The sequence below is a fragment of the Leguminivora glycinivorella genome, chromosome Z (assembly GCF_023078275.1).
Source record: "Leguminivora glycinivorella isolate SPB_JAAS2020 chromosome Z, LegGlyc_1.1, whole genome shotgun sequence".
NCBI lineage: Eukaryota > Metazoa > Arthropoda > Insecta > Lepidoptera > Tortricidae > Leguminivora > Leguminivora glycinivorella.
This window is the reverse complement of record NC_062998.1, coordinates 36,354,249-36,367,789: the sequence shown is the minus strand read 5'-3', so window position 1 is coordinate 36,367,789 and position 13,541 is coordinate 36,354,249. Positions and strand designations below refer to the sequence as shown.

Genomic DNA, 13,541 nt, shown 5'->3' with positions numbered 1-13,541 from the left:
AGAAATTAAAACCTAACTATACCACTATTTTGGGATATAGTGGCTTTGGAAAACACTGCTACAGTATTTAACACTGTAGTAGTGATATGAATACCATTATAGAGCTATTTTGCTGTATAATGAAGTTTTCAGGATACGTTTATATAGCTTTGAAAAGCGTTAATAGTCGTTTTCTAATGCCTTTTATATCTCATCGCCGTATACGTCACAATGACTCTTTTATATCACAGAACTGTGGAATAATGGTTTCGGTATCTCTTTTAAAACACAATAGCGTTATAGCTGAGTTTACTATATGTTTTATAAAAAAAAACTGTTTAGAAGATCTTTCTATAGTAAAACATTGAAAACAAGTATTGTTTTCTATATAAAGAACTTATAAGTTAAACTGGATCATAGTTGAAGTCTCATGCAACCCTAATGGAATCCACAATGGCGGGCTTATGGCAGTGAATGCGTATGATAAGTGACATAGTCGAACTATAAAAGCGTATGTTTTACTTCTTGGATCCATAGTAGAAAATATGGTGCCAATAATTTTATTGTATTAAATTATATTTATTTATTTTATTCAAAACAGGTATAAATCGAGGGCGCACTTAAAATACTCCATTAAACTAATATTCTTTTAACGGTAAAATTTCCATCGCATACCTTTTTGCAGTAATGATGGAATTATACGAAATCCAAATTATTTTGATTGACACTAAACTTCACAAGTTCACACGCCACTTTTCATAAAGTTCCTCGTTTAGAACAGTTTTTGTTAAATATTACACACATTAAATTATTTTAGAAATTTCATTCATTCGCATTAAAAGGGACGGCAACTGCTATTACAGAACAAAAAACCTGTATAACGGAATCTCAGATGCTACTATAGCATAAATTGATACTATAATAGCGTTACTGTGTCCTCTATGTCAACAAATTAGCACAATAGTCATCATCACATCACCATTATAGACCTTAAACGTCACGGATGATACTGCTATAGCCCTATTATATCACTAAATGGCTGCATAATTGCGCCAAATCGGCTCTACAGTGCCAATATAGACTGTTTATAGGACCATTTAATGTGATTTGTTACTTGGCCGACTGGCCGGAGATCGCTCATAACCGGGACGAGTGGAAATCGAAGGGGGAGGCCTTTGCCCAGCAGTGGGACACAGTTTTTAAATAATAACCATGTTTAGGCCACGAAGCTTGCTGAGTGGCCTAATAGTACGGTATGAGAGTGAAAAGCTTAATTATATCACTATTGTATACAATACTTTTTCTATGAGTCATCATCTTCATCATCAATGGACGAAAAATATCATCATTCAAGTTAAAATTAATGTTAATGGCGTCGTTCACCGTTGTATCAACATCGAATTACTTGGCAACCAATTGTTTGTAATAACCGTCTGTGATTGGTCGATAACGCGATAGATAAAAAAAATGTGTTTCTGATGCAGAAAAATTTGCCGGGTATCGCAAATTAGTATAGAACTTGTATGAAGTTCTATTTTTGAATTTTTTTCAGTTAACTAAAGTGAAGTGTAATGAAATATTATAGTTGACTAAGTGTCAAAGACTATCCAACACTGAAAAGTCAACACTTATAGTTTAGTCTGTGGTGTCCTAATTGATAGATTAAAGTCGACGAGTAGAAAAAACCATATAATAACTACTGTGTGACTTTTCACAACATAAATCAAGGTCTTATTACTGAAGATTAGAAATTATTGTAATCGGAACATTTACCGACTTCCAAGTATGAAGTGAGTGACACTGTTGCTGGTAGAATGCACCATCAATCACCAATTATTGATACGACAAGGAAATAATGGGGTTTTCAATACCTATCATTGAAAATATGGTTATATAGTTGACGAGGATGTGAGAATGTTTTCTTATGGCTCAGCAGCCTAGAGCAGACATTAGCATACTGATCGTATGTAGACCGTTCGCGCGCTAGGCACCACGTTCCCTACATGTAAACATCCTGTGCCATACTAGTATGCTTTACATGTTTTGTTTCAAAACAATTCGGCTCGTTTCAGTTGCAAAGTACTCTGAAAACTTATGAATAGCATTTTTATGGGTTGTTAATTCTCCCGAATCTTGAGTTTATAACATAATTGCGTCGGACTAATTTTAAGATTATAAAAGTTACACTGCGATACTAATAAAGGAAAACAGCTAAATATGGTCAAAGGATATTTGTAACAAAAGTGGGTAAACTTTTTAAATAATTTTCATAATAGCCACTCCTCAACTCGGACCATTTTTAAACTGATGTAATAATGTTTCATCAATTGACGTAACGTTTAAGGAGAGTTGAAGGTTTCTTCGTGTTCTAAAAATAAAGCAATTTGACAAGTTTGCGATTATAGGCGCTTTGTGACACAATAAATAAAACTTTGTAACTACTACCGTACAAAAAGGGCACTTTATACATACCGAAGTGAGTCGAATAATGTATACCTTCATTATATGGTGTTACTATACCTTTACCTTTTACAAATTTAGGATTGTCTAAAATCAAGTAGTTATTTTATCAGTCATTATAATTTTAGAACAAAACGGGACTTAATCGCGTAAACACTTACATTTATATTTGGCCCGACTTTTCGAACATCACATTATGTTCGTGGTCACGGGTAGACTGGCGAGGAATTGCATCAACATCTTCTAGCCGCGCGAGTTTCTCGAACTACCCGCACTTGTTCGCGATTAAGTCCCGTTTGTTCTAAAATTATGAGTGCAAATCGTGTTAGTCTAAATCAATATATCAGTCATTATGTTGTCAACTCTAATAATTGCCATGCGAGCCGAGCGGAGTAGGATTCGCCTGAAGCGAACAGTGCCTGACCTCTAACTTAGCTAAGGAGGACCAATTGAAATGACTGCGCACTCGTTTTGACCTACAACACTGTGAAATTATTCTCCGCTGAATGCTAACGTAAGAAATAAACAGTATTGGCATTGTTCTGTGTCGCATTACTGTTGCGCCATTCATCTACGGGGCTGAACGTTACATCACCCGGCGGCGGCCGGCGATTGTGCATGGTTGACGTGGAAATCGCTTGTTTCAGATACGGCCTGTTGCTTCGCGATCTGTGTTGCCAAATTTTTTGAATAACATCTAGGTTACATAAAAAATATCTACTTCAATTCAACTGTAATTAGTATATGAAGATGGAAACTAGACCTAGTAGTTTAGGAGATAATCGCTAACATTCGTTTGCACAAACACACAATCTCTAACTCTAAAAGCATATACCTTACCTTACCTCCGTGCCGTCGTGGGTAAAAACATATTTAAGGAATTCTGAGTTAATGAAAAATAATGCATTTTCTGTTAATCACTACTAGATAGCAGTTCATTAACCCTACAGGTTAAATATGGCAAGTACAGAAAAAAAAATCTTAATGACTTTTTATTTATATGTAGTGTACAGTCGGTTCATCTTTACTTGTCCTATCATGTAAACAAACAAAACGTCAAATACGATCAAAGACAATTACTAGTGATTGGGAATGTCGATAAAATGATGTAGGTATTAAATAAACGCTCCTAACGTCATCAGAGGATTTTCAATTTTACGTCACACAACATCTATGTAAAAACCAAAATTTATTTAGGTTTCGTCACATTTGCAACAATCCTATGGAAAAGGCTAGTACAGTTTTCATTTTATAGTACCTAACATTAACATTAATACAACAAAAAAATATACTGATAGTTAAATATTTATTGTAAAGAGGTAGGAAATAAAACGTAACGAAGTCGGTTAATAAATCTGATAAATTATTGCAGTTAATATCAACGCATTTTTGCCAAGCTATACAAACTCCAAACGTTAATATCGATCGTTCATAACGATAAGTTGTCATCCCAACATTACGACTCATAGACAATCTAGACTTCGTAATGTTAGGAGTTATTGATGTCATCCGTTCGAAATTACAATTATTGATGAAAATCGTTTTAGAAATGATATTTTTCAGCGGTTTTTTTAATTGATTTCAATACTTTGTGAGTTTATTTAAGTGTATAATAACATTTTAAGTGATGGTTAATGTGCAATTCCAGAGAAAAGTGAGATAATGTTTTCCAGCAATGTTTGTTTACATGATTTGACAAGTAAGGTTGAACTGAGTGTAGAACACTTACTGAAATGTCGTATTAGTACTTTTAAACTGACGTCAAGATATAAGTATTTCACGGCTCCAACCGATTAAAATACTTTGAGACTGTCTTTTCATTTGCTGAGCCACTGATCCCACCGCGAGCTAGTAAGCTATGAGCTATCGGCTATAAAAACGAACAAAAGATAATCACTCCCGTGTAAATAAAAGAGACACGGCGATGTTTATAGTTACTTGCCCAGCGGTGAACTATCAATACCGCCGTGTCTCTTTTATTTGCACGGGAGTGCTTATCTTTTGTTCATTTTTATAGCCAATTGCTCATAGCTTACTAGTTCGCGGTGGGACCAGTGCCTTATGCGTGCCAGCTATATAGTGGCATTCTTGTTACAGACAATAGCAATACTCCTAGAGGAACAAGAGCCGGAGCGTCTAGTCCGCGAGCTATCGTCAGCGGTGGGCGGGCAGGCGGCCGACACGTGGCTCACGCCCGCCGACCTGGAGTGTGTGCTCTGTCGCGACACGTTCGTGGCGCCCGTCACCACGCCGTGCGGCCACACCTACTGCCGCAGCTGCATCGCCTGCTCCATGGACTACAGGAAGGCCTGTCCGCTGTGCATGCGCGACCTCACCAACTTCAACCTGGCCCTGGTGAGTGTAGTGCCTAGTAGAAACTGTGCCGCGACACTTTTATTTAATCAACATTTATTTATTTATTCTCATCAACCTCGCGACCTGGCCTTCGTTAATATCGTACCCGGATGGATGGATATCGTACCCATTAAATTCGTATTACACGGAAAACGATACACCGGAGCAAAGTCTAAAGAGAAAAGGGGACCTCGTCACAATACGGGATAAACATTAGGAGTATGTTAAATGATGACTTGAATGTAAACAAGTCTCCAGGATATCTCCTTTTCTGTAACAACGTGTATATGACTTGTGTTTGACTCAACAGGCCTAAAATCTAAAACCGAGATATAGTAGCTAAATAACACAACTTAGTAATTATAACTGCTTGACGGAAGGTTAACATCGATTCAAGTAGTAATAAATAAACAACTTGCATGTTTTCAAATTTAATATCGAGAGTCGGAAGTTGGAATTGGAACATTGGGAAACTGTTGTTTAACTAGAATTCGTTATTACTTCTAGGTAATTGAACGATCGACAGTACTAAGTCTTCACAATACGTAACGAACTTGAGTTAATTTAATACGCTGTTTTTAGCTTGCAAATCTTTAAATCCAGCAAATCTCTTAGCACTAGACGCCTCGCGATTTATCTAAAAACAAAAAGCGCTGACCTTCATGATTGTTTCAACGCCAAATCACACCTCGGACACTGGCGATCAAATATATGAAAGAGGCGCGTTCCTACGCACACAGTCTAAGCTCGTGTTGGTGAACGCTTACCATGCTTATATGAGTGAGATATGACAAGTCGACTGTTCGCGTTTTTGACAGGCGGTAACTGTGAGGTAACCGAGAGCGGGTGTTCGGCACTTTCAGCGGGGAGCGGTAGTGGGCATACTGTACGATAGTACTCTTTATTGTACTGTGGCAAATGGAACTTTCTATCGAAGCTCTTGTTCCCAAAATACGAGTGTCTTTTTTTTTTCAGACTCGACCATCAGGGTTCATCAGCGCGGCGTTGGCGTCTATCAACTTGCGACCGCCGCCGCCGCCGCCGCACGACCCGAACGTCGTGCCGGTGTTCATCTGCGTCACTGCGTTTCCTAAGTAAGACAGCAGAAAGAAAGAGAAAGAGTTATTCTTTTCTCGCTCCCACTTACGTGAAAAAACTCCAAGGTCGCAGTACGGTGCGGTCCTTTGTTAGCTACCTTATATAAAATCCTGTAATATTATTATTTTTTTATACTATGTCGGTGGCAAACAAGCGTACGGCCCGCCTGATGGAAAGTGGTCACCGTAACCTATAGACGCCTGCAACTCAAAGAGTATCACATGCGCGTTGCCACCCCATTAGAAACTTGTACATTCATTCATTCATTGTACATTATTTATTATAAATATCTATTTATGTAATAAAAGTATATAGTTTGCTTTTCTTCTTAGTACATCACCTTTTTGTTTTCTCTCTGCACCATTTGTATTGAATCTCTGTTTGGCCCTATGGTTGACTGGTAGAGAATGCCTTTTGGCATTAAGTCCGCCATTTGTACATTTTTGTGTATTTTTGTGCAATAAAGTTTAAATAAATAAAGTATAATATTGGTGTATCCTTGCCAGAGTGCCATGCCCGCTGCTGATCTCCGCGCCGCGCTACCGCGTGTTCATCCGGCGGATCCTGGAGTCCGGCTCGCGGCGCCTCGGCATCGTGGCCAGGAACGAGGACCACACCGACTCATATGGAACGGTAATACTTTTATCATATCTCCTGTTCACAAAATTTTATTATCCCGATATCCCATACATTACAGGCGCCATCTTGGATTTTTTCTATTGAAATCCTTCCGACATCCGATATCGGATCGGATAATGTGAAAACGGCCTAAGGCTGTTTTAGTGTTAAGTTGTCGTCCGCATCCGCATGAGCCCGTCACTTGACTCTAAAACCCTAAAACTCTCCCTGAACTTATTGTCCCAGAGCTGTAAGAACCTCTTTTTGACACATGACAGCGTCCACAAAACGTAAACTCGCGCAACCTAATGAAATTTTAAATAAAATTCCTGTAATAATATTAAAAAACATAATCTAACACATGTTACATTTTTGCGGATCTTTGTTAGTGAGTATTTTACGATATTAATTTATCACGCGGGATTTATTTCTTATGTCATTTATCATTCATTTTTATTTTTAAACTAGTGCTGTGGCAGAGTACAGACTCTGCCACAGCACTAGTTTAAAAATAAAAATGAATGATAAATGACATAAGAAATAAATCCCGCAGAGTACAGACTCTGCCACAGCACTAGTTTAAAAATAAAAATGAATGATAAATGACATAAGAAATAAATCCCGCGTGATAAATTAATATCGTAAAATACTCACTAACAAAGATCCGCAAAAATGTAACATGTGTTAGATTATGTTTTTTGAAATGACAGCATTTCGATTCAAATGACATTTCAGTAAGTTGATAGAAATCGTATATTTGTTTAAGCGCCTCCTTGTACATAGGGCCTAATCGATTCAACCAATTCGACATGAATCGTTAGATTTGGCAAACGATACATCTTAGCCACATCGCAACATACTTCAAAACAAATGTGTGAAAAATGTGATCTTACAAATCCGGGACAATAATACATAATAAGTCTGGTTAGGATCGCTCCGCTTGAGTCTAAAACCAGCCAGATCTTAAACTTGGATGTATTTGGGACCCGTAGTGCATACATGCCTTAAAAAAAGTCATATTTCATGTAATGTAGACCATAATTAGTAGAAAAAATTAAATGTATAATTTAATGGCAAACATACTTACTTCGAGCTGCAAAATGTCTCGGCTGATATAGCTCACTTTTCGCACTTGATTAACAATCTACTAACTTAAAAATACTTTATTAGTTCTAGTGATCTTAAATTTAATTGAGCGGGTAATCAATATAATACAATACTTTAATATTCTTTATTGCTCACCAATATAACAAGATGACATCAAAAAATGAAGCACATAACGTTAATTAACTATGGTAGACAACAGGCGATCTAATAGGCGGTATAATACTAGTACAATCATTAGTCGTTAAGGTTTTCTCCCCCACGTCCAAATATATAAGACCCAATATATGTCAAGTCGAGTTAGTGAAATAAGTAATTAAGTACCATAACAGTAAGCAAATAGTCAATAAACAATTAATAGTCACAAGAGTTTACTCCTCGTTTCCAGATGCTGGAAGTACGCGACTGCGTGGAGTGCGGAGACGGGCGAATCATCTTGTCGACAATCGGCGTCTCGCGATTCAAAATTGTCGAACGGCTGATGGACAGGTACGAAACACCCAATGCTTTGTACACTCAATACTCAGTAGTAATAGTAGTTTAGTGGATCTACCATTCCACTAATAGGCTATTTGCCTCCTAGTCAAATCAGCTTCTTTTTAACCCCTGACGCAAAAACGACGGGGTGTTATAAGTTTGACGTGTCTGTCTGTCTGTCTGTGGCATCATAGCTCCCGAACGGATGAACCGATTTAGATATAGTTTTTTGTTTGAAAGCTGAGTTAGTCGGGAGTGTTCTTAGCCATGTTTCATGAAAATCGGTCCAGTATGTCGGGGTTTTTTTCAAAATTTAACTTTGTGGTTAGGTTATTAAAAACTGTCAAAATGAATTTCAACGTCTTGCTAATCTGGAATTAATATGAAATCGAATTGAGTGACGTCACGGTCAACTCAGTTACTATATATGACTTATTAAATAGAAATTGTGAACTTACTTATGAAACAGTAGTGACCCTGACTGCTTATTTGTGCGTTGAACACAGATATTCGTTGCTGATTGTTTTCTATGTAAATAAGTATGTCTATAACGTTGATTAGGAATTAGGATCCATAGTACAATATTTATTTATATTGGTACGTATTATGTCGTCCCTAATATTTAATAATAGATACATGTTTATATTGAAGTCCTATATTATGGACTATGGACATAAGGCCATAAGCCATAAAAATTTCAATATGTTCTATATTTCCAGTTGCTTGGCCAGGGTTGAGACTCTGACCGACAAGATCCCCGAAGACCACTTCATCATAGGCATAATGCGCGACGTGGGTCTCGACGTCGTGCTGAAATCGCTCATCTGGCTCAAGAAGTTGAAGAAGAGCGTGCGCTGGAAGCTGGAGCGAGCGTTCGGCAAGATGCCGCTGACTGTGGAGGAGGAGTGGTGGCGCAACCCCGACGGGCCCGACTGGCTCTGGTGGCTGGTGGCTAGTCTACCACTCGCTCCTGAACTGCAGGTAACGAAATTGTTTCACCAGTTTTTTTACGTGTGTATATTAGGAATGGTTATCAGTCGACCAGGCGTATAAGCATGGTCGCGCAATAAATGATAAAACATCTGGCTTGCCTGCCTGGAATATTTTGAGGACATATATTAGTGCTACATGAGAAATTATAATCAAAGTCTGATGAAATAAAAAAAATAGTGACACGTAATTTCAAGAAATGCTATGTCGCGCAAAACCGCATGGTGACATATAAACTAGTCATGCTCATTTACACATTGGCATGCACAAAAATCGATACGTAATGTATTCAAATTATATGAAATCGTTGCAGAGCATGATGATCGCGAGCAACAACCTGATGACGCGGCTGCGCGTGATGCAGCGCACGCTGCAGCTGGTCACCAAGATGCCCGCCACCAGCCCCTTCGCCTATTCGCCGCTGCGGGACGACGCGCAGTAGCCGCCTGAACCACTACTCCCAACCAGGGCTCTGGCTCTCATTGTGATTGTTACTACTTCACCCAACGGCACTCGCTAATCTAATCATAATAACATTCCATGCAACGCACCAACCTATAAAACTATTCCTTAAGCCAAGAGTTCTGTGCGTGGTTCCTGTAGTCGAGTCATACGAGTAGTGCTCACCTATTCCGATCTCTACATCGTGTCAGTGGCCGTAGTATTGTGTGTTGTGCCTCAATATAAACTGTTCGTTACGATATGTAGAGTGACACTTCTTGTTCGTATTTCCATCGTAAGACTGTTTTTAGTTAAGGTTTATTGTTAAGTTTTTATTCAAATGTAAATGCCATGAAAGAGAAGGAAACTATTTTTGGTTTATTTAGTTTATCGGGAGATGTTGATTATTGATTGCATTTAATGCCTATGTTTGTTCCCTTTATGTAAGAAATTGTATTTTATTGAAGTTACAATATATTTTTTTGGTATAAGTAATATGAATGCATAATTTCTCTTGTAATTCCATTTATACTTCGATAATTACTAGTGTGATAAGACTCTTGTTTAAATTTGTATTCCTTGTAGCGTGATTGACATTTAAAACACTGGACGATTTAGTATAGTATTGACTTATATATTTTAATTATAATTCTATGTACCTATTTGGTTCATAAAAGGCAAACCAGGGGCCTATTGCATAACAATTTACAACTCATATTACAAGCGGTAGTCCCCCTCCAATTCATTTTATAAGAAAGAGAGTTCCGCTTGTAATACAAGTTGTAAATTGTTATGCAATAGGCCCCAAATGGTATCTGATTAAACAAGTTCTTAGTAATCACCATACTGTTAAACGTGACCAAAATGTACCAGGGTGTCAAATTTAGATTTTTTAATAATAGTATAGGTATAGAAATTTTCAAAACTTATTTCAGATCAAACCATTAATTGGTTTAGCGCATCATACACAGCTTTGTGCGCATATTGTGCCCTTATAATATAAGCACATACAAGTAGCAATTAGAAATAATGGCAATTACTAATATGCAATACACTATGTGTTACTTTGAGAGAATGAGCCTTAGTAATATGAATATATACGAGTGATGTCTAGTAGCGGTTGTAGAAGTAGCGTGTGTATTTGTGTGTATTCTATCCATTTTAGTATTTTACGCGCTAAAGCGCAAGCCCATTAGGTGTCGGGCAGGACTCGAAATCTCAATTTTCTAACAGTGCATATTGATCCTGATATTATCTGCAGAAAACCTAGTACCTGACTGCTGAACAGTTTTTGCCTTGGCCAGTTTTTTATCAGTACATACATACATATATGATAATCGTCATACAGTACTAGTACCATTAAGAATTGTAGGGACCATACGAATATTTTAGTATACATATTTTCAAATAAAGTAGCAATTAGTTAATATAAATACTTGTTTTAAGTGAAACATTCATTTCAAGTCATATTCGAATTATCGTTATTAAAAACAGAAATACCCCGTTGAGGAGTTAAAACAGTGTATGTGTCGGTAAAAACCTGGTTGTACTATCAGCTGCAAAAGTGCATGGAGAAATTATGAATTAATTCATTGATAAATTCGCCATCCACTTTTGCAGCTGATAGTACATTCGTGTTAGAGGCAGCTATGATCTCAATGCTCATCAGATCTTTCTGTAGCTAATCTCGGAACATGTTTAGGTTGTTTAGTGGTTACTTTAATGATTAGTACTAAACTTGTACGATACTGACTAGGAGTTCAACAAAGCTGATGAATCGCTGTGATGATGATGCCGATATAAAACGGCATTTTAAATGTGAACCCTTTTCTATGACTTCTTAACTGTCTCGGTAAGTGTATTTTTCACGTTTTTACTATAATATATAATAAGTATTTCAGTAGTTGTCCTTGTTGTTTCAGAACTGTATTTTATTTTACCTCTAGATAAGAATGAATGTATGTAGAGGTGCTCATTAATTTTTTGTAGTTTTGTGTCGCAATGTTTAGAAACATTATGAAGCAGTGTCCTATAAAATTGTAATAGTTGTTCCCTGAACACGCATTCGTATTTATTGCACATAAGTATGTAGTTAGTAACAGAGGATAATGGAGTCCTAACACAATTCATATGACTAGAATACCGAATTCATTATCTGGGATTTCTCACTGTAGACCGCGGGCCAGGCGGAAACACTTGATTATCGCTTCCCGTGCGATACTTCATAGAATTGTTAATGGCCATGAATAATATACTTTGACGGCGTTTCATAATTTGACACATAATAGTTTAGAAGATATGAACAAAATCAATCGTCCGCCAGTTGTATCGTGATGGACAAACCGTCAGCTGGTTGCATGAACATGTAAAATATAAGCGTCCTAAATCTTAAAATGTTTTGTCTTCCTGGCCTTACAAAATAATCATTTCAATTGTATTCTAATAAAAAGCCAAATTGAAATAGAGTTGCAAAGTTTCTTAATTTTGTTACTCGCATCGTAAAGTATATTTTCGGGTTCGTGTGTCCAGTTGACGGTTTATTCACCACGATATACAACCGACTGACACCATTTTCTGTCCGCAAAGTATGAAACATTGACTGAAATGACATTTATTTACATGTTTCGGTGGTTACCATTCCTCACCGCCGACAAAGTGCCAGCTGACTGCTGCTGCTCATTATTCATGATCGTTAACCACGCGTAAGTACCGCGCGGGAGGCGATTGGTCATGAACTTGTTCGTGGCTCGGGGTCTACTGGCGCGCAAACAACACCGCCGAATTGGTCAGAATATTAAAAATACTGTTTTACATCTATGATTTCGCTTAGTTTTATAGTTAAATTGAAATTTGTGATCTTTTTTTTTTAACTTCTGAAGCATACTAAATGTCTCGTTATTTTTCGATAGTGAAAAATTTATATGGATCCCAAGGCTAACAATAAATGTAATGACCCTCCAAGCAAGAAACTGCGATTAAATTTGATGTTTACCGATCCGCTGAAGTTAAATTAAAATCAACATATTTCAATCACATTGGATGTTTAGTAAATAATCACACTGTTTTGTTTAATTGTACAATTATAAGCACTGTTTTGTTTTATACGTACCTGCGCCTTAAAACATATAAGTAAGAATCGATCACATAGAAGCATTGTTTGTGCAACTCCTTTATATGCCTGTGTGTTCGGACCTTAACGCGACACGGTAACTAACGAGTACTTTTATGTAACTTTTTACTATTATTATAAGATTTTCAAAGAGCTTTTTGTCCAGACCTACGTATTACATAAATCACTTCAATAGTTTTCAGACGCTTCACAAACATTCAGGTGTCCCAAAACTAATTGTGGCTAGTTAAAACAGTAAGATACAGCGTGAAGCTTCTTTATATTTTAAAACACCTTCCTTGGACTTGAATGTTATGGTACGTAGTTCTTGTGCAAAAACTGTCGAGATGTTAGCAGTCACGATTTCAGTTGTAATAAAACTCATGAGTAATAATAATTCTTTTATTTATTAAAATAATATGCATGTTCTGATTAATGCTTTTCGTTTTTTGTGGCCTACCTTCATTAGAAATTCTAGGGTAAGGCTCGGGATTCATAACTGACTGTCCCATTATTAACTAGCGAACAGTCGTGTCTCGCTGCCAGTTACATCGCTTTCAATATCTCAAGAGAATATCTTTTCTATCAATTTGTAATCAAAAACATAAATATCTAGAGTTTTTCTCAAACTTAAAAATGTATCCTCCCCATTTTTTTAAACGAGTAAATACCTATCATGACTTCATGAGTCTATGTCCATGAACAGAAAAATATCACTTTGCTCCCTCATAGCAGGGAAGAAAAGTGCCACTTTGTTCTCTCCTAACACAACGGAAGAAAAGGGATAGGAGGTAACAAAGTGGCACTTTTCTTCGAAATGGTGATGTGAAAAATATAATAAAAGAGCTTGAAGAGGTCATTTATCACCTTACAAAGAAAGCTTTTCGTCCAAAATTCGAACAGTATGCAA

At 37.1% G+C, this 13,541-nt stretch overlaps 1 protein-coding gene across 1 annotated transcript in view; it reads left to right on the top strand.

The window, feature by feature from the left end:
• Positions 1-13,025, top strand: part of LOC125241171 — a 38,914-nt gene extending 25,889 nt beyond the window's left edge. Inside the window, exons 7-12 of the mRNA XM_048149519.1 lie at positions 4,537-4,794; positions 5,770-5,888; positions 6,399-6,525; positions 8,003-8,103; positions 8,811-9,072; positions 9,395-13,025. Of these exons, the coding sequence (XP_048005476.1) occupies positions 4,537-4,794; positions 5,770-5,888; positions 6,399-6,525; positions 8,003-8,103; positions 8,811-9,072; positions 9,395-9,523 (996 nt within the window). The 3' untranslated portion in view covers positions 9,524-13,025. The remainder of the gene's footprint in view (positions 1-4,536; positions 4,795-5,769; positions 5,889-6,398; positions 6,526-8,002; positions 8,104-8,810; positions 9,073-9,394) is intronic.
• Positions 13,026-13,541: the final 516 nt, after the last annotated feature.